This window comes from Oryx dammah, unplaced genomic scaffold, assembly GCF_014754425.2.
Source record: "Oryx dammah isolate SB20612 unplaced genomic scaffold, SCBI_Odam_1.1 HiC_scaffold_5, whole genome shotgun sequence".
NCBI lineage: Eukaryota > Metazoa > Chordata > Mammalia > Artiodactyla > Bovidae > Oryx > Oryx dammah.
This window is the reverse complement of record NW_024070189.1, coordinates 96532062-96550883: the sequence shown is the minus strand read 5'-3', so window position 1 is coordinate 96550883 and position 18822 is coordinate 96532062. Positions and strand designations below refer to the sequence as shown.

The following is an 18822-nucleotide window of genomic DNA, read 5'->3' as shown; positions in this document are numbered from 1 at the left end:
GAAGCCCATGGACCTAGAAAATAGCCAGGGGTTGCTTTCCCCTTGGTTCAGCGGGTAAAGAATCCTCCTGTAATGCATGAGACGTAGAAGACACTGGTTCGATCCCTGGGTCAGGAAGATCCCCTGGAGGAGGAAATGGCAATCCACTCCAATATTACTGCCTGGATTTTTAAAAAATTAAATACGTTGCATAATTTAAAAGTTAAAATAGAAAATAATACGTAGATTGAACTTAAAACGAAAATATTTCAGTTTTAAATAAATATTTAAATGATTGTTTAAATTTAAAACATTTAAATGTTAATATTTAAAATAAATGCTATTTTAACATAAAATTAAATCTTAAATATGAACAAAAAACTAAGAAAAAATTTAAATGTAATTTTAATAAATTAACTGCTACAGGAAAATTTATAATTATACTTGAAGATGTGTAAAAAATAAGACTACTCCCCTCTTCTCCCTGCGCGGAACTGAGGCAGCCAGGAAGCTCCTTGCCTCCTCCCGGCCCCCAGCGGACCTCAAGCGCAGGCAGCGCCTTGGCCAGCCCGGCCTGCTCGCGAGGACCTCGCACGGCCAAGATGGCTGCGCCCATGCGGCAGGCTCGCAGCCTGCTCGGACGGGTTTCGACCCTGGGCCCGGGCTCCCGCGGCTACCGAGCGCCGCCGCCTCCGCGCCGCTCACGGGACCCCTGGTGGCCCGACCCGGATGACCCACTGACCCCGCGCTGGCAGCTGGGGCCGCGCTACGCAGCTAAGCAGTTCGCACGGCATGGCGCCGCCTCCGGTGTTGACCCCGGTTGTCTGTGGCCGTCGCGGGAGCAGCTGCTCGAGCTGGAGGCTGAGGAGCGAGAATGGTACCCGAGCCTGGCGGTCATGCAGGAATCGCTGCGGGTGCAGCAGCTGGCGGAAGAGCAGAAGCGACAAGCCAGGTGCGTGCGTGCGGTCGGGCGGGAGCGGGACTGCGGCCGACAGTGAACTGTGCAGCAACAGTGCTTACTCCATCGGGCGGTTTATCGCCGGTTTTGCATGCAGTATTTACGTGCACGCTCACCTGGATGCGAAAAGACTTCTGGCTAACTTCATTTAGTCATCGGTCAACAAATCTTTACCTAGCGCCTACTATGCGCAAGGCCATGTCCCGGGTGCTGAGGGCATAGTAGGGAACAAAATGAATTTCAGATGGTGACCCAGAGTCATTAGGAAGATAAAATTGGGTGGAGCCTGCAGGCCTGAGGGCGACTTCGCCTTGGTAGGCCCCAGGCTTCTCTGAGAACTTGACATTTAAAATGTTTAAGCAGAGATCTGTTGGGCTTCCCTTGTGGCTCAGCTGGTAAAGAATCCACCTGCAACGCGGGAAACCTAGGTTCGATCCCTGGGTTGGGAAGATACCCTGGAGAAGGAAGGCTACCCACGCCAATATTCTGGCCTGGAGAATTCCATGGACTCTATAGTCTATGGGGTCACAAAGAGTTGGACATGACTGAGCAACTTAAGAGAGAGATGAATGATCGGCGGTAGCCATGGAAAGATCTTAGGGAGAGTGTTCTTGGTAAAGGGAACAGCCGGTGCAAAGGCCCCGAGGTAGGTATGTGCTTTATGAAACAGTCTGGACATTAGTGTGGCTGGGGAGGTGTGAGAGGTGATGGAGCATGGGATCAAGGGTACAGATCGGACTTGGGAGGCAGGTCTGAAGGATTTAGAGGTAAGAATGGAAGCAAGAGCGAAGATATTGATTGTGCCACTTACTGAAGAGAGGGGGCAGTGAAGGCAGGCGAGTGTGTGTTCCTGGTGTTTACTGTTCTTGTCCTCACAGCAGCTCTAAGAGGAAGAGGGAATCACCCTTATTTGAGAGATAGGAAACTGAGGCCAGGGAGGGTGAAGTCACTTGTCCAGTCGCCCAGTGAACAAACAAAGCTGAGAAGTGAACCTATGTCAAGTAAACCCCGTTATCCCAGCTGGCTGACCCTACCATGGGGCTTTCAGTTTCATGTTTCTAATCCTTAAAATGGCAACAGTGACTCACACCTTGCACCTATTGGAGGGAAAGGTCCGATTCATTTCTTGCCTCCACTCCTGTAACAAGAAGTGGGCCTGGCATAGAGTGAGTACTCATTGATGTTTGTAGGATGAAGGAATGTGCTATGGGAATAACACGTGGCACTTGGATGGCTCAGAAGACAGCTCAGGGAAATGCTGGGTTGACTTGGGGTCTGCTCCTAGAGTGACTGGGGCTTGCTCAAGGTTAAATACATATTTATGTCCCTGGTGGTTCAGATGGTAAAGAATCTGCAATGCAGGAGACCGGGGTTTGATCCCTGGGTTGGGAAGATCCCCTGGAGAAGAAAATAGCTACTCACTCCAGTATTCTTGCCTGGAGAATTCCATGGATAGAGGAGCCTGGCAGCTAGTCCATGGAGTCTCAGAGTCAGACACAATGAGTGACTAACACTGTCACTTTCACACTAGTTCCTCTCTCCTGCCTCTTGCTTCACTTCTCAAGGACTTTTCTTGACAGTTTTAATGACCACCATAAGCCTTCTCAATCTTTCCTCTCGAAATATAGGGGAGCTGGAAGAGGCAGGCTGTGGGCAGAGGCTTGAGGGTGGGAGGTGGGTGGATGGGTACTGCTCTGGCTGGGTGGGGCTGCCCTCACCAACTACCCTCCTGCACCGGCAGGGAGCAGCTCATTGAAGAGTGCATGGCCAAGATGCCACAGATGATTGAGAACTGGCGGCGGCAGCAGCAGGCACGCAGGGAGAAGGCACAAGCAGACAAGGAGCGGAGGGCCCGGCTGCAGGCGGAGGCCCAGGAGCGCCTGGGATACCACGTGGACCCGAGGAGTGCCCGCTTCCAGGAGCTGCTGCAGGACTTGGAGAAGCAGCATCGCAAGCGCCTCAAGGAGGAGAAACAAAGAAAGAAGAAGGAGGCACGAGCTGCTGCGATGGCCGCTGTTGCGGCCCAGGATCCAGCAGACTCTGAAACACCTGACTCCTGAGCTGGGTTCTTTCCCAATAAAACTTGCCCCACCCCTGAAGAGCTATGTCCTCTCTTATCACACCCCTCCCTGGGCACATTGGTTCCTTCTCCAACACCTGGAGCCAGGGAATGCCCCACCTTTCCCTGGCTCTGCTCACTCAGGGGACTCAAGACCATGCTGACCAACTCTGGGGCTTCAGGGGGAAAAAGGGGGGGCACAATGGGGAAATAATGGAGGAGCAGATGGCAGAGGAGAAGAAGGCTTCTGTTTACCAACATTAATCTCCAGTAATTAGCCAATTACCAGGGGGGAAGTGTAGCCAAAACAGACTGTGGTGATGATGGGGGGGTAGAAAGAGCAGCAGCCCTTCCAAGGCTGGGGCCCACTGCCTGGGAATAACACAGCTTGGCGGTGGGGGCGGGGTACACTAGGAGCCACAATCTGCAGAGGCAAGCAGGCAGACCCCCTCTGCCCCTTTCATGGCATTCCCCCATCTCCTGTGCCCAACTAGCCCCTAGACCCAGACCAGCTGGAGTGGGAAGCCCCAGTAGGGATGAACCACAGGACTGGCTTTTAAAACTTTATTCACTTCAAAACCTTTATCAGAGACAACAGTTCTCTTCTGGGGTGGGGGGGCTTGCCTCAAACTCCAGAGCGACTCTGATGTTTCCCCTTCCCCAAGCAGGACAAACCAGACCTTCCCCCCGCAGCAAAGGGATGCAGGATGGAAGCCTAGGCCAGACCACAGAGGAGTCCTTGGGCCTCTTGAGCGTTCACCCCAGATGGAAAGATGTGAGACACTCCTATGGAGGATCAAAAGTTTGGAGCTCCAGCTTCCCCTCACCCTGGAAGAGGGCGGGGGAGGTCTCGGGGGCTCTCTGGGAGGGTGGGGAAGCAAGCAGCCGCCTCTCCATCTGGCTGCAGGGAGCTGGGACACAGGCCAAGAGGGGCCCATCTGTCACCTCCAGTTCTGCCAGCTCCTTAGAGCAGGCTGAGCTGGGCTGGGGGATGGGGAGGGGGGGACAGCTGTCTGGCCCAGGTCTTTTCAGGCCAAGATGGGAATGAGGGACCACTTTAGGAGAGTGGGAAGTTGGGTCGGAGTTTCTTTTTTTTAGTTTTTGATTTTTTTTTCCACTTCTTAAATAAACATGAATATATATATATATTTTTTTCTTTTATAAAACTTTTGTGGAGAGGGGGTGGGAGGGTGGGGAGGAGGGGGCGGTGGGCAGCCTGGCCTCCCAGCATCACTCGTCATCAAAGTTCTGACTCAGGAGGAAGTTGGCAGCCAAGTTCTCGTTTTTTTCACAAGCGAAGTAGGCCTGGATCACCAGGCTCTCTGGGAAGCCCAGGGCCTTCAACTGTGGGAAGACGGGCAGGTATAAGCAAGAGATGAGGGCCCTGCCCACCCACGAGGTCACAGTCCTCTTGGCCAGGCCTCTTACCCTCTCTATAGCTTCTTTCTCCTGCGGCGTCACCTGGATGTAGTTCATCTGCGGGGCCTCTTCACCTATGGCGCCCACCTCGCCCTCCACGTCTGAGATGTCCACCAGCTCCCCGGGGGGCTCATTCAACATCTGGATGAACTGCTCCTGATGCCGGCTGATTTGCTGTGGGAGATAGAGGGAAGGGTGACCCACAGCCTTTGTCCCCCCTCCCCCAGGTCCCTATCACAGCCCTCTTCACTCACTCAGCAAACATTTACTGGGTTACCTACTCTGACCAGCCACAGTGGTGGACACCGGCCCTGTCCTAGAGAAGCTAATGTTCCAGGATGGGGAGATAGGCCTTACGCACGCAAATAAGTTGGCTATTATTTACAATGTAAATACTGACCCTGCCATACATCAGAGCAGATAGACCTTGGGCTGGGAAAGACACTTTAAGCCAGGAGGGAGAGGCCTGTGATCCACAGGATGGAGAAGAAAGTTTCCTTCCACATAGAGCCAACAGCAAGTGCAAAGGCCCAGGGATGGGAGTGTATTTGGAAAACTCCAGAAACAAAAAAATCCATATGGCAAAACTATAAACAAGAAAGGGAAGGAGGAAGCAAAAGATGAGATCAGAGGAGGCAGCAAGGTCTAAACCCCTTTCTTCTAGTGCCTTCTGGCATGATGAGACACCACAGTGTTGAGAATCAACTAGGAAAAGACATCTGTGTACTTTTTAAAAAGGTGAATTCATCTGGGTGTTACATATCTGGGGGGTTTTGATATGCCCCTATTTTTATGTACATTTGACAATTTTCACATCAAAGGAAAAAGCGCTTTTTCAGGAATCTGGATTCTGGTGGAGAATAACTACAGGGAAAGTGCCGAAGCAGAGGCCTAGATAGTGGCTGCCTGGGGACCCAGTAGAAGATGAGGTGGCAGCCACAGAGGTGGAGTGCAGGGATGGGCTGAGTGTTCTGCAGACAGAGCAAACAGGACAGGTGGGGTATAAGCCCAGCAGGCCCCCAGTGCCTGGGGCTCAAGCAAGCCCAGGTTGGTCCTGGCAGGGTTAGGGAAGGCTGGGGAGAATCTGTTCTGGTCTTGGATATGTAGAAAGCATTTTCATGGAGGCACCAAGTCAGTCATGGAGAACATGGCATCCAGAGGGTCCGGGCTGATCATACAAATTTAAGGGGGGAGGAGATTCCCTGGTGGCTCAAATAGTAAAGAACCTGCCTGCAATACAGGAAACCCAGGTTCAATCCCTGGATCGGGAAGATTCCCTGGAGAAGGGCATGGTAACCCACTCCAGTATTCTTGCTGAGAGAATTCTATGGACAGAGAAGGCTGGCGGGCTACAGTCCATAGGACTGCAGAGTCGGACATAACTGAGTGACTCACACACACATACACAGATTAAAGGCCCCAGGACTGACAGCAGATAAAGAATGAAGATGTGCAGCCCGGGCCCTCCAGCATCTGGAGGAGGTGAGCAGCAGGCAGCACAGGAGACTGAAACGTCTGGGGTAGAAGCAGCAGATGCCTGAATCAGGAGAGGCAAGCTTCACAGAGGACCCAGAGGACCCTGTCACACTCAGGGGTCACTGCTCCTCTGCCTCGGAACCTTCAAGGGCAGGATGGAGCTTTACTGAGCTTGGTGGTCTCAGAACCAACCAGGGCACAGCAGTCCTGCAACTCTAGGGGCGTTTATGAAGCAACAGCTAAATGTGGAGCCAAGTCAAAGTGCAGGCCCCAGAGGCTGGAAGCAGATAAACACTCCACCAGTTGCCAGGCTGCTCCAAACCTCTGGCGCCTCCCTCTGCAGGAGTGACAACAGCACCTACACCTCACAGGTGGTTGGGAGCATCATGAGGTCACCTCACAGGTGGTTGGGAGCATCATGAGGTCATCGAGTCACAGGGACCAGCAGGTGACTATCGTATCAGTCGTGCCTTCCAAGCTCAGACTCCTCTATCCACCATGCTTGGCTGGGCTCTCTCTCTGGGGGCTGTGGTACCCACAGGTAAGGGAGATGGGGCCTGCACCGACTCCCTCTGCCCCCAGGCCTGTACCTGTAAGAGCTGGGGGTTCTCCTGGCCCAGCTGCTGGAGCAGGGCTGGCAGCAGTGCAGGGTTCTGCTGAATCACCTGCCGCATGTTCTGGAACTGAGGCTGGTCTCGCAGAAATTCCAAGGGGTTCTCTCCTGCTGGCAGGAGAAAGGGGTGTGGTCAGACACCACCCTGGGCTCCCAGAAGTACGGGGTGGGTGTGAGTCAGGTGCGGCAACAGCAGGCACCCCAAGCACTCACCTCCCGATCACTCACCTGCTTCTGTGGATGGCTGCTCTGAAACTTGGCTCTCCTGGACAGAACCATGTTCTGGCTCGGGGCTCCCAGGAATTCCCTGTCAGGTGTCCTTTTTAGTTCCAAGCACAGACTGCCCACTGCCGCCCCTCCTGCATACTCAGCCCTGGTGGGAGACACAGGAGGCCTCCGCTCTGCCCTCCCAGGCCCACCCCACCGCTCTCGTCCTGGCTCCTGCAGGAGTTCTTTCCTGGCTAGAACCCTAACCCAAAGGTTTTGGGGGACAGATCTTGACCACCCTTCAGAGCACCGAAGTCTGCATGCTCCCTTGAGAACCCCCCGGGAGGCAGCAGCCCCACCTCACCGTGAGTAGATACTCCACGGCTCGGTGGGGGTTGTTGTAGCTGGCTCTCAGGGCGGCCACGACCCGCTCTCGCTCGTAGCCCATGGACATGATCTCCGTCAGCATTGTCTCATACTCAGAGCCCGTCACTGTGGAGGGAGCAGCAAAGGCTGGGTCACCGAGGAGAAGGAAGGGCAGCTTCCCGGCCCTCCCATGCCCACAGGAGGCCAGCTGATGCCTGGGGCATCCAGCCATTTTCAATTGGGGGACCACCCACCCACCTAGCGTGGAGGCCGCGTCTTCCTCTCGCCCGCTGCTACCTGAAGAGGGAACAGAGCTGCAAATTCAAGAGAGAGAAATCGGACCCTGGCTTCTGGCGGCTTGCCCTCCCCCCAGGTGTGTGGAACCATGACAGTGGGCACTGAAAGGGGCAGGGAAGACAGGGCCCAAACTGGGGCTGCGGCTCCTTGCCTTACCCTGACACAGACTCCGGGGACGTCGTGGGGGCAGATTCCTCCGATGGGCTTTTGTCTTCTCTGGCAGTAGGTGGGGGGTGGGACATGCCTGAGGCAGGGGCTGACGGGAAGGATGTGGAAGACTCCGGGGTGGCAGTGGGTGAGGCCTCTGAGGGTACTGAGGTGCCTGGGCTGGTTTTGGCCTATGACACCCAGAAAAAGGGAGCAGGCATCAGTTCCCCTATCTAGCCCCGACAACCCTCCACAGCTCCGCTCCGCCCTGTCCATGGCTAATCTCTCTTCGGCACAGGCTGTTTGCCAGTTCCCCAGCCAATCCACCCACCCTCCCAACCAGCAGACATCACCCACCTTGGTCACCATGACGACCACGAAGTTCTTCTCGTCAATGCGATAGTCCCTGATGGGGACATCGTCACTCAGGATCTTGCCAGCATAGATGAGTTTCTGTCCAGCCACGGGGAAAGCATCACGACCCTTCTCAGCTTCTATCTTCTCCTTTAGCACCTTCACCTGGAGGAAGGGGTAGATGATCATTGCAAACCCCCCCGATTCTCTCTTCCCTTCTAGTTTGGGGGCAGGCTGCAAGCCCTGATGGCCGAATTGCTAAGCTTCGTAATCAAGCACACTAGACCATTCTACTATTCAACAAAATATTTACTCAACACTGAATATGTGCCAGGTGCAGTTTTAGGCAGATGACAGAGCACAGACTCAACACGTGTCCCTGTTCTCATAGAGGACATTCACGTGGGAGAATAAAAAAACTAATACATATTTCAAATGACGTAAACATGATGAAATGCAATTCAAAATAAAGGGGAGACCTAAGGTTGCTGACAGTGGTGTTTACTGAATCCTAAGTTGATAGTGCTAAATGTATACGTCACAGGTTTAAAGCCTTGTAATAACTGAGTGGAATAGGTACTATGAGCCTCATTTTGTATTGTTTAAAAGTTATTTACTTATTTGGCTGCACAGGATCTTAGTTTTGGCATATGGGATCTAGTTCCCTAACCAGGGATTGAACCCAGGCCCCCTGTATTGAAAGTGCAGTCTCAGCCACTGCACCAGGAAGCAAGCTCCATATCCTTATTTTATATTTGAGAAAAATAGAGGCACAGGGATTACCTAACTTGCCCAAACAGCTGGATTGGTAAAAAAAAATCTGAGTTTGTTTCCTTTTTACAAAAAATGAACTTCAATATCTCCCTCATAGGGGAAATTGTGCAAAAAGTGCCAAATACACGTTTTTTAGGTCCTAAGTCACTTTCCGGCCAAAAGCACAGCATCATCTTTAGACCATGGGCTCTCGAGACTTGCGGCAAATCCGAACTGAAATCAGCTCCGCCACGCCTTGCTGTATGCATGTGCGACTATAGCAAAGTTCTTCAAGCTCAAAGTTTCCACATCTGTTAAGTGAGGACACGCAAGAGTGCCCAAATGACAAGCCTACTTTGCAAAGTTAGTAAAACATCATGAAAACGCTCAGCGACTGGTGAAAAACAAACACGGACCACTGAAACTCAGACCTTTTATTATCATTATCATCATAGCTGCTGTCATCACCCGGCATCTCCTGATCACTACTCCCAGATTTGGCCACCAATGTCCCGAGGCAAAGCCTACAAAAGTGGGAACTCGGAGGACCCATTCCAGAGAAAGCAGCCCGGCGGGCAATCTGAGCCTGCGGATCCCGCGCCCCGCGAGGGCGCCGACATTGGAGCCAGGACCTGGCGGGAGCCCCGGAGGTGGGGCTTCGCCTGGAGATCGACCCAAGAGCGCCGCCCGAGCCACCAGGGGCAGAGCCGGGGACCATCAGGGTATCTGGGAAAGTCAGGCCCGTAGGGAGAATGGGCAGGGCGCGACCCTGCGCCGTCTTCCCCGCTTCTGTCGTCGGGATCCCGGCCTCCCCCCCCCCCCCCCCCCCCCCGCCCCCCGCCCCCCCCCCCCCCGGCCCCCGCCGGGTCTGCCCCCGGGATCCCGGCCTCCCCGCCCCCACCCCACCCGCTGCACCCGTCGCTCCCGCTCCGGAGCTCCGGCCTGGCTCGCACCGTCTCATCAGGCTCCATGCGGATCTTGAAGGTCTGCTGCTGCAGTGTTTTGAGCGTGATCGTGACGGCCATGGTGGGACCCGAGCGACACGGAGGCCCCGGAATCCTCACACGACATGCAACTCACGCCGCCGCCATCTTAGCGCCCAGCCGCGCCGCACGCCGACAGCTTCCGGGGCAGGCAGTGCGCGCGCCGACCACCACAACACGTGACATGAGCGCGCCCCCTTGGCCATCGCGAGCATGCGCACGAGCGCGGCCTCGAGCAAAGCATGCGCAGACTAAATTCTGTTCCGTGAGGGGAGGGGGACTTCTTGCTCTACCATCAAGTGGCTTCCTGCGAGTGACGCCATGCCCGTTAGCGGTGACGTCATAGGCCACAAAATGGCTCCGAGACCCCCGGGTTCACGCCCAGGAGTTTGTTGACGTTTAACAAGCAATGTACTTGCTAAATTTTCATTTCTTAAAATGAAATCTTAATGTCTTTTTGCTCGTTCCAAATGAGCCTTACTCTGGTCTGGCCACCTGACAGGAAGCCTATCAAGCCCTGAAAGAACTAGAAAGGATACTTGAAAGGTCACCAGCAGTTAAACACGGAAATTGACCACGAACGTGGGGACACAATGCCATTCTGTGGCCTCATTAATCTCTAAAGGAAGTGCTGGATTTTCGGAATGAATCTTGACAGCTCCCTCCCTCTCTGCTGCTCCTCCCCTGATCACTTTGTTCACCCAACTATCTCCATCTGACTCCATCAAGTACTCCATCTGAGTACTTGAGGAAGATGTAATGTTCAAGATACAACAAACACAAAATTCTCTCCTTAAAACTTTCCCCGGATATGCCAATTCTGGAGGCCTCCCAGAAGGGTGGGGCTAGGCCCATGGAACAAGGAGTGGAAGGGTTGGTTAGCCAAACCTGAAGGTGCTTTGGCAAACAGGATGGAGGTGATGTACTTGTTTTCCATTTAGTGGGTGGACTTTGCACCCTACCCCCATCCTGAACTGACCATTACCTGCCATCTAACCAGCTCTTCTTACCATTCACATCTGAGAAAACACCAGGCCGTGGCCTGCCACCTCACTCCTTACCCAACTATTACCAGGTCCTGCAGCTTCTCCCTTCACAGCATATCCTGTGCTAGTAAACTTGCACAAGCCTAGGTCAGACCCAGCTGAGGAATTCTTTCTCTCCTGCAGTTAGACATCAGTTCCCAACCACCCGCTGGACATTAATGGCAGCCTTGTGGGGTGCAACAAAGTGGGCCTATGCCAATCTTACAGGCCCACAGGCTCTTCTGACCCTTTCACTCCCTCCCTTGGGGCCACCCCTTTCCCTTCAAGAGTTCAAACCCTGACTTGGCCAGTGAAGGCTATTGGGGTAGATCACATCTCTCAATCTATTTCCCTGACTATAAAAGGAATTAATTGCTTTTAACAATGGCTAGTAGTCAGAAAATGTGTTTAAAGCTAATAGCTGTGTAGTCTTGCTCCTTCACCAGCAAGAGATGTGTATGCGGTTCAATGTGAAAGAGTTCACATGAATTGGTGGCTAAGGTATGGGTTCAAACCCCACCTCTTCCTAAATCTGTCTTGAACTCAACTGATACTAGAACGAAAACTCACCAGTTTGATGAAAGGACTCCACAAGCTAATAAATGGAGTGTATTTGTAATGGCACTGGAAATGGTTACTCTTTTTCATTCACCTGAGGTTCTGGAGATAAACAAGGGCTCCTGTAACCTTATGGGGACATTCAGCCAACAATTCTAGTGGCTAAAAAGCGAATCTCACTAAACAATTACCTCTCCCAGGAGACACAGGAGGAAGACACAAAACTTAATTTAATAGAAATTTTGTTTGTAGTTCTTACATTCTCAGCATGAGCTGAGCTAGAACCTGCTGCCCCACTCAGAAGTGGCCCAGTCCTGGGAGCAGGGAGAAAGGGGAAGGGATCAGAGCTAAGGCCTTAGGAGCCCCATTCTTCCTCAGTGCTGGAGGGCTGGGGATGCCACCCTCTTCTCCTCCCCCACCCTCTGGGATCCAGGAAGAATAGATGGAATTTTGGGGCCGGGTCTTCTCCACACCACATCCCACCCTGAGTCCCCAAGCTGGAAGGGAACTTAGGGATCTGGAGTGAAGGGGACAGAAGAAAGCAAAGATGTCAATCAAGACAGATGAAGGCCGGGGGGAGGGCTTTAGAGAATCAGAGACAAAATGCCAGTAAAAAAAAAAATTAAAAAAGGGGGGGAGGGGGGAGCCAAAAACAAAATCCACCCCAAATTGGAACCCGCCTGGAAAAAAATGAAAGTTCTCCAGTCTCATAGAGACATTATTTGGCGCAGCCGGCTCTGCGGCAGGAGCGCTCAGGCCTCAGTCCAGCCCTGGAAGCGGAGGTGGCCCCTACAGCTCATCCTTGGCCTGGCCAGCGGCAGCATCTTCTTCCTCCTCCTCTTCCTTCTCATCTTCATCCTCCTCATCCTCATCCTTGTCCTCCTCATCATCTTTGTCTGCCTCTTCTTCCTCCTTGCCTTTCTTCTCCTCCTCCTCCTCGTGTAGCCTCTGCTCTTCATCCTGCTTGTCCTTCATTTGCTTTTCTGCTGCCTGTGTACAAACCACATACACACCCCTCAGGCCTAGACTCCCCTGCCAGCCCTGCCCACCCCCAAACCCAGGCTGGACCTTGGTCTCACCTTTGTAACACCCCACGTCTCCTTGCCAAACTCCTCAGCATACGCTTCATCATTGGTGATAAGGAAGTTGTCAAAGATGGTGCCAGATTTGACCTGTATATGGCCAGAATGGGTGGTCAGAAGGGATACCTGTTGGCCTTGGCCTTGGAAAGGTCTCCTGCCCATGCTCACATAACCACTACACAATACTACAGTCTAACATTGCAGTTGAAAAACAGGCTGCCTGGATTCAAACCTCAGCTCTGCTATTTACTATATATGATCTTGAGCTGGTGACTTCATCCCTTTGCACCTCGGTATCTTCACCTATAAAATGGGGTCTCATTCTCTTCTTCAAACTATCTTTCTAGTACATTCTATGTGCCAAACAGCATACTAGATGCAGAAAGTACATTGGCAAACAGGACAAAAATTCGGTCCTTGTGAAGCCAAGTTCTAATGGGGTTATCTACCTGCCTTTCTAGGCTGTTGGATGCAATTAAGTGAGTTACTTTCCACAAAAATACTTGGAAGTAGTATCTGGAACATATTAAGTACAAGCCAAAGCAGATGCTGTAAGACCCCGTAATGACAAACCAGGAATTTCTTAAAAGTAAAGGGGGGGGAGCCGCACCATTTTGGAGTCTGCCCGCCCTTGTCCCCTTTTCTCCTGGGTTGACCCTGAGCACCTGAGGTCCCCTAGGGAGCTGCCTCTTCCCTCCATGTCTCACCTGCCAAAGATCCAAGCCTAAAACAGCAAAGTTTTCGTAGGCGTAGATGTTGCTATCAGGGGAATACTCAGGGTTGTCAATCTCTGGATGGATCCAAACGCCCTTGTACTCTGGGTTGTCGATCTGCCTGGGCTTCCACTCCCCCTGCAGAAGTAAACTGATGGGTGAGCGAAGATCACTGCCTTCCCCATTGTGCACCACCCTCCTCAGAGTGCCAGACTCACCTTGTACTCTGGGTTCTGAATAACAGGTGGTTCCCACTCTCCGTCCATCTCTTCATCCCAGTCCTCAGGTTTCTTAGCATCAGGGTCAGGAATGTGCTCAGGCTTGTCCCAATCCTGACGATACATTAGGAGGTCAGAGTAGGTGCAGCTGTCCTCCACACCCTCCACGGTGGGGAGCCCCTGCCCAAGCACCAACCTCAGGCTTGGAGTCTGTGGGGTCATCAATCTTGGCACGATCATCCCAGTCTTCAGGCTTAGCGGCATCAGGATCCTTTATCTTCTTGGGTGGCAAGAAATCCCAATCGTCCTCCAAGGAGCCTGACTCCACCTGGCTGTTATCAATCTTCACCTCATACGTATTATCAGGCCGCACAATCAGCGTGTACAGGTGGGTGAATTCATCGTCCTAAAGAGAATGAAAGATGAGTGGCCCCGCCCACCAGCCTGGGCTCAAAGCCTCCCCTCAGAGCCATTTGTCACCACCCCCAAGGCACACCTTGCAGCGAATATCCTTGTTGATCAGCACATTCTTGCCCTTGTAGTTGAAGATGACATGAACCTTCTTGGTGCCGGGTCCACAGATGTCCGGGCCTTGGTGAAAAGCAGATCTGGTCAGAACTACAGTCTGTCCACCATTACAAGCCCTTGCCCACCCCATTACAAAAAGACAACTTGGTTCTTAAACTCAGGACTGTCAAGCTGAAAAAACAAAATTCAGACCTTCTCTCTAAGGAACTGGGGGAGAACACTTAAAAAAAAAAAACCACACATCAATGCTCCAGAACTCAGAATCTTCACTTGCACAACTAGGAACGAGGAAATACCTATATAGTAAAATTGCACGAATTAGTGTTAAGTCGATGATAAAAATGCAGTAAGTCGTTCCTAACTATTCCCTCACCTTCCCTATCAAAGAAATGTCTAAAGCATTTAAGTGTTTTCTGTGCTCTCAACACCCCGGGTTTCAAACTCCCTCTAAGTGACCAGAAATCAGCACCAGGGTGGAGTCCCCTCACCAAACATGATGTTGTATTCGGAGTCCCCGTGCATGTCTGTCTGATCCAAACCAGCTGGAAACAGCTTCACATAGCCACCCCCACAGTCGATGTTCTGCTCGTGTTTCACCGTGAACTGCACCACCAGCGTCTGACCCTTGTTGCTGAAGGGCTCAAATCTCGCCGACAGAGCGTAGAACCGGGCATCCTGGCTAGTCTGCAGGCCTACCGAGAGACTATAGTCAGATCAGGGCTCAGCACCAACCCCCCGGGGAACCCTAAGGATGTAAAATACAGACCAGTCCTCTTTCCTTCACCTGCCCTACTCCTAGGGATACCCAAACTCTGTCCTCCTGGATCTGAATGCCCACTCCTAAGTTCTTACCTTTATCTTTCTCCTGGTCACCATAGAACTTGCCGGAACTGAGAACGAATTTGCCAAAATCCGGTTTGTGTTTGGATTCGATCCAGCGCTCGGTCCACCCGTCTAGAGGATCAAAGAGGCAGGTAAGCGCGGCGGTGCTGATCAACTGCCCACCAAACATCTACCAGGAGCCACAAACTGCTGGGAGCAAGGAAGGAGATTCCCCCCTTCCCCCAGACCGTCCCCACCTCAACCTCTAGTTTGACATCTCTGGTGACTTAAAAGATCCTCGGGCAAACCCTAACTCCCGCTTCGGAAAGCCGCTGCTCCCTCCATGCTCCCCAGGGACGCCGAAAGAAGGCTCGCCTTCGGCTCCAGTCCCTGAAGGAAACCGTGTTGGCCCTCTGAGCGGTAATTACAAGCAACACGCAGATACGGGCCGGGGGGCCAGCCGCGTCGTTAGGACGATCTCGAGCGGGACTAGCCGTTACCTCCGTCTAGAAACTGCTCCTTGAAGTAAACGGTGGGATCAGCGGCGGCCAGGCCGAGAAGGCCGAGCAGCAGCGGCACGGGTAGCAGCATGGCGGGCCGAGGGGGCGGTGGCGCGCGGGCCCTTTAAGTCACTCGTCCGGCAGCAGCTCTGCAGTGGGGACGGACGCCGCCGCCGGCCGTGCCCTTTTATACCCCGCCTGCTCTCAAACCAGCCTGGTCCGGCCTCTTGGTCCGCCTCCCTCACTTTATCATTGGTCTGTGGCCATAGCCCTGCCTTTCCATTGGACCCTTCTAGGCTCAGCATGTTAGGCTGTGCCTCGGAACGCTGGGTTCCCAGATGGCCGATTTCTATTGGCCGCACCACTGGCCAATGAAGGTCGACCACGCGTTGTGGGGGACGCCCACCGGTGAAGTCGGGGGGGGCCTCGAGCCCCTCAGGCCAGGTCATGTGACCAGACCTCGGCCCAGCCCCGCCCTCCCCTGCGCGCGGCATTGGGGATCTAGGCGTTTAAAGAACACGCGCGAGCTGTGGTGCCGCGTGAAACTAGGGTCCGGCTCCATTCTAGACTCCGCTCAACCCTTCCAGGGTTGAGTGGGCAAGGTTTTCGTAGCGTCTTTCTACTCTGAGTTTGGGGAACCCCACCATTCCCACCTTCTCTTTCTCTTCCTTCCCACTCCTCTTCCCGTCCTCCACCCGCCCCCCCGGCCCCCCGGCCCCCTCCCCGCCTTCTTCCCCCCCTACACACCCCCCCTCCCGGGATGGGGCAGAGGGCACCGAGCCCTGGGGCTTCACTTCCTCCCAGCGCCGGAGCCCTGCAGGCCTGGGGGAAGAGTTCCTGTTCTCTTCTCCGTACGGCCCTCGTAGTGGCCTGGCAGCCTGTCAGATTGCTTCTGTGTGAGCTGGGGCAAGTCATTCAGCCTCTTTGAAATCGCAGGATCTCTTGAAAGGCCAGGAGGAGCGACCCCGGCCAGCTGCTTGCTGTCCGGCAGAAATGCTTTTGAAGCTTTTAGGGATTTTCTGGGACAGAGGGAAGGACCCTGACGGCTCAAAAGATGCGACGATAGGTTGTGTTCCTCTCGTTGCAGCCTGTCCTTTACCTCCCTCCCATGCCCGCCCCCCAGCCGGTAAATGAAAGGGGTCGCCGCCTTGTGGTCTCCCGCAAACGGCCTGGTTTTGCAATTAAACGGCTGAATATGAGCTGGCAGGGGGTTCCGTTGGGGAGGAGAAAAAAAAACAGATGGTGAGGAAGATAAGGTCCAAGAGAGGTGGGCAGGACCCCTGAGACTAGAGCCTTCTTCTGAGGCCACAGTCACATGACCGACAGTGACTGACACCAGCTCCATACCCCTAGGCTGCAGGAAGGAGGAAGGAGAACGGGGACTTTCCCAAACTGAGCAAATAGGCTCTGGACTTGGGAAGTAGGAATAAACTGGCGAAGGAGTTGGGGGCGGATTCTGGCAAAAGAGTGGGGAGGGGGTGCTTCCCCTCCAGTGGTGGGGACTCGGAAAGGAAGGTATGACGAGTTTTGAAGAAGTTGGGGTTCTACTTCTGCAAAACAGTATGGCGTATAACCTAAAGTGTTCCTCACTGATGAAGCCCACACCCACCAAGTCTGGGATGACCACACTAGGCTTTGCACTGACGTTCCTCCCACCTTCCCTCTCTTCCACCATGTCATGGACACAGGGGCTTGGTGCTTCTTTCTGGATATTAGAATCTGTGCCTGTCCTGTTCACCTTACCATTCCACAGTGTCTCCTATAGCACGAGGCACAGAACAAGCTTAAAACCTACTTGATATTAAAAAAAAAAAAAGTACCTGATATGTGACAGAAAGAAGGGACAAAGGACTCTTGCTAGAATTAAAAAAGCAAACGTGGAGAAAGTGCTTTTTGGAGGGCAGTACAGAGTCTTCATATCTGTGCAGGGGCCGGGGGGAGGCTTCTCAAGTTGTGAGCAGGGGCTACTCTCTAGTTGTGGTGGGCAGGCTTCTCCTTGTGCTGGCTTCTCTTGTTGCAGAGCAGGGGTTCTAGGGTGCAAGGGCTTAGTTTCAGTTACTCTGCAGTATGTGGAATCTTCCCAAACCAGGAGTTGAACCCTGGTCCCTCAGCATTGACAGGTGAATTCTTTTTTATTTTTATTTTTTATTGAAGGATAATTGCTTTGCAGAATTTTGTTGTCGTCTGTCAAACCTCAACATGAATCAGCCATAAGTGAAAGTGAAAGAAAGTGCAGTTGCTCAGTCATGTCCGACTCTTTGCGACCCCGTGGACTGTAGCCTACCAGGCTTCTCCGTCCATGGGATTCTCCAGGCAAGAATACTGGAGTGGGTTACCATTTCCTTCCTTCTCCAGGGGATCTTCCCGACCCAGGGATCGAACCTGAGTCTCTCGCATTGGAGGCAGACGCTTTAACCTCTTAGCCACCAGGGAATCAGCCATAGGTATACATATATCCACTCCCTTTTTAACCTCCCTCCCATCTCCTTCCCCATCCCACCCCTCTAGGTTGATACAGAGTCCCTGTTTGAGTTTCCTGAGCCATACAGCAAATTCCTGTTGATTATTTTACATATGGTAATGTAAGTTTCCATGTTACTCTTTCCATACATATTACCCTCTCCCCATGTCCATAAGTCTATTCTCTACGTCTGTTTCTCCATCACTGCCCTGTAAATAAATTCTTCAGTACCATTTTTCTATATTCTGTATATGTGTGTTAGAATACGATATTTATCTTTGTCTTTCTGACTCACTTCACTCTGTATAATAGGTTCTAGGTTCATCCATCTCATCAGAACTGACTCAGATGCATTCTTTTTATGGCTGAGTAATATTCCATTGTGTATATGTACCACAACTTCTTTATCCATTCATCTGTCAATGGACATCTCGGTTGTTTCCATATTCTAGCTATTGTAAATAATGCTGCAATGAACAACGGGATACATGTGTCTTTTTCAACCCTGGATTCGCCAGGTTATATGCCTTAGGAATGGAACTGCTGGGTCATATGGTGGTTTTATTTCTAATTTTTTAAGGAATCTCCATACTGTCTTCCACAGTGGCTGTATCAATTTACTTACATTGCCTCCAACAGTACAGAGCGTTCCCTTTTCTCCACATCCTTTCCAGTATTTATTGTTTGTAGGCTTTTTGATGATGGCCATTCTGACTGGTGTGAGGTGATATCGTGTAGTTTTGATAGTTTTGATTTGCATTTCTCTAATAATGAGCAATATTGAGCATCTTTTTGTGTGACTGTTATTATGTCTTCTTTGAAGAAATGTCTATTTAGGTCTTTTCCCCAGTTTTTGATTGGGGCGTTTGTTTTTCTGGTATTCAGTTGGCAGGTGAATTCTTAATCACTGGACCACCAGGGAAGTCCTGGGGGAAGTGCTTTGAAACTAAGACGAGACTTTGAGGAATGCATTCTGAATTTTTGTCAGGACCTCACTATATGTCCAGAATTGGGGGTATTAGTAACCCCATTTTCCAGGCTCAAGTAACAATTATGATGGCTGAATGAGTAAATACTGCTTCCCAGGTGGCCCAGTGGTGAAGAATCCACCTGTCAGTGCTGGAGATGGGAAGATCTCCTGCAGAAGGAAATGGCAACCCCGTCCAGTATTCTTACCTGGAAAATTCCATGGACAGAGGAGCCGGGTGGGCTCCATGGCCGGGGGGGCGGGGCGCGGGTCACAAAAAGTTGGACACAACTGAGCCACTAAACAACAAATGAATAAATGCATGCTGCTTAGACTA

At 52.3% G+C, this 18822-nt stretch overlaps 3 protein-coding genes across 4 annotated transcripts; 1 reads left to right on the top strand and 2 right to left on the bottom strand.

The window, feature by feature from the left end:
* Nucleotides 1-542: 542 nt before the first annotated feature.
* GADD45GIP1 (GADD45G interacting protein 1) lies at nt 543-4138 on the top strand. Its single transcript, XM_040240857.1, has 2 exons — nt 543-931; nt 2679-4138. The coding sequence occupies exons 1-2, from the start codon at nt 582-584 to the stop codon at nt 2995-2997; spliced, it is 669 nt and encodes a 222-aa protein (XP_040096791.1). The 5' UTR covers nt 543-581; the 3' UTR covers nt 2998-4138.
* Nucleotides 3547-9793, bottom strand: RAD23A (RAD23 homolog A, nucleotide excision repair protein). Of its 2 annotated transcripts, none has more exons than XM_040240847.1 (9): nt 9582-9793; nt 7879-8040; nt 7531-7712; nt 7336-7391; nt 7076-7203; nt 6733-6811; nt 6482-6612; nt 4425-4589; nt 3547-4340 (listed from the first exon to the last, which is right to left on the bottom strand). In XM_040240847.1, the coding sequence occupies exons 1-9, from the start codon at nt 9651-9653 to the stop codon at nt 4227-4229; spliced, it is 1089 nt and encodes a 362-aa protein (XP_040096781.1). In that variant the 5' UTR covers nt 9654-9793; the 3' UTR covers nt 3547-4226. The 2 variants fall into 2 exon arrangements, with proteins under 2 accessions (XP_040096781.1, XP_040096780.1); XM_040240846.1 differs by having other exon boundaries at nt 6482-6615; nt 9582-9764.
* A 1613-nt stretch (nt 9794-11406) lies between these two features.
* On the bottom strand, nt 11407-15238 carry CALR (calreticulin). Its single transcript, XM_040240842.1, has 9 exons — nt 15058-15238; nt 14588-14689; nt 14224-14427; nt 13704-13798; nt 13404-13613; nt 13208-13321; nt 12984-13127; nt 12274-12366; nt 11407-12184 (listed from the first exon to the last, which is right to left on the bottom strand). Exons 1-9 carry the CDS (start codon nt 15146-15148, stop codon nt 11984-11986), a joined length of 1254 nt encoding a protein of 417 aa, XP_040096776.1. The 5' UTR covers nt 15149-15238; the 3' UTR covers nt 11407-11983.
* Between the last annotated feature and the right edge of the window lie 3584 nt (nt 15239-18822).

Excerpts from the sequence above, each read along its gene's own strand:
- GADD45GIP1 (XM_040240857.1), top strand. The coding sequence starts at position 582 with ATGGCTGCGCCCATGCGGCAGGCTCGCAGCCTGCTCGGACGGGTTTCG. Across the intron at positions 932-2,678 it reads GAGCAGAAGCGACAAGCCAG|GGAGCAGCTCATTGAAGAGT; the intron begins GTGCGTGCGTGC and ends CTGCACCGGCAG.
- RAD23A (XM_040240846.1), bottom strand. The coding sequence starts at position 9,653 with ATGGCCGTCACGATCACGCTCAAAACACTGCAGCAGCAGACCTTCAAG. Across the intron at positions 7,392-7,530 it reads TCCCCGGAGTCTGTGTCAGG|CTCTGTTCCCTCTTCAGGTA; the intron begins GTAAGGCAAGGA and ends TTGAATTTGCAG. Across the intron at positions 6,812-7,075 it reads CCGTGGAGTATCTACTCACG|GGAATTCCTGGGAGCCCCGA; the intron begins GTGAGGTGGGGC and ends GACACCTGACAG.
- CALR (XM_040240842.1), bottom strand. The coding sequence starts at position 15,148 with ATGCTGCTACCCGTGCCGCTGCTGCTCGGCCTTCTCGGCCTGGCCGCC. Across the intron at positions 14,690-15,057 it reads GGAGCAGTTTCTAGACGGAG|ACGGGTGGACCGAGCGCTGG; the intron begins GTAACGGCTAGT and ends TTGATCCTCTAG. Across the intron at positions 14,428-14,587 it reads TGACCAGGAGAAAGATAAAG|GCCTGCAGACTAGCCAGGAT; the intron begins GTAAGAACTTAG and ends GTCTCTCGGTAG.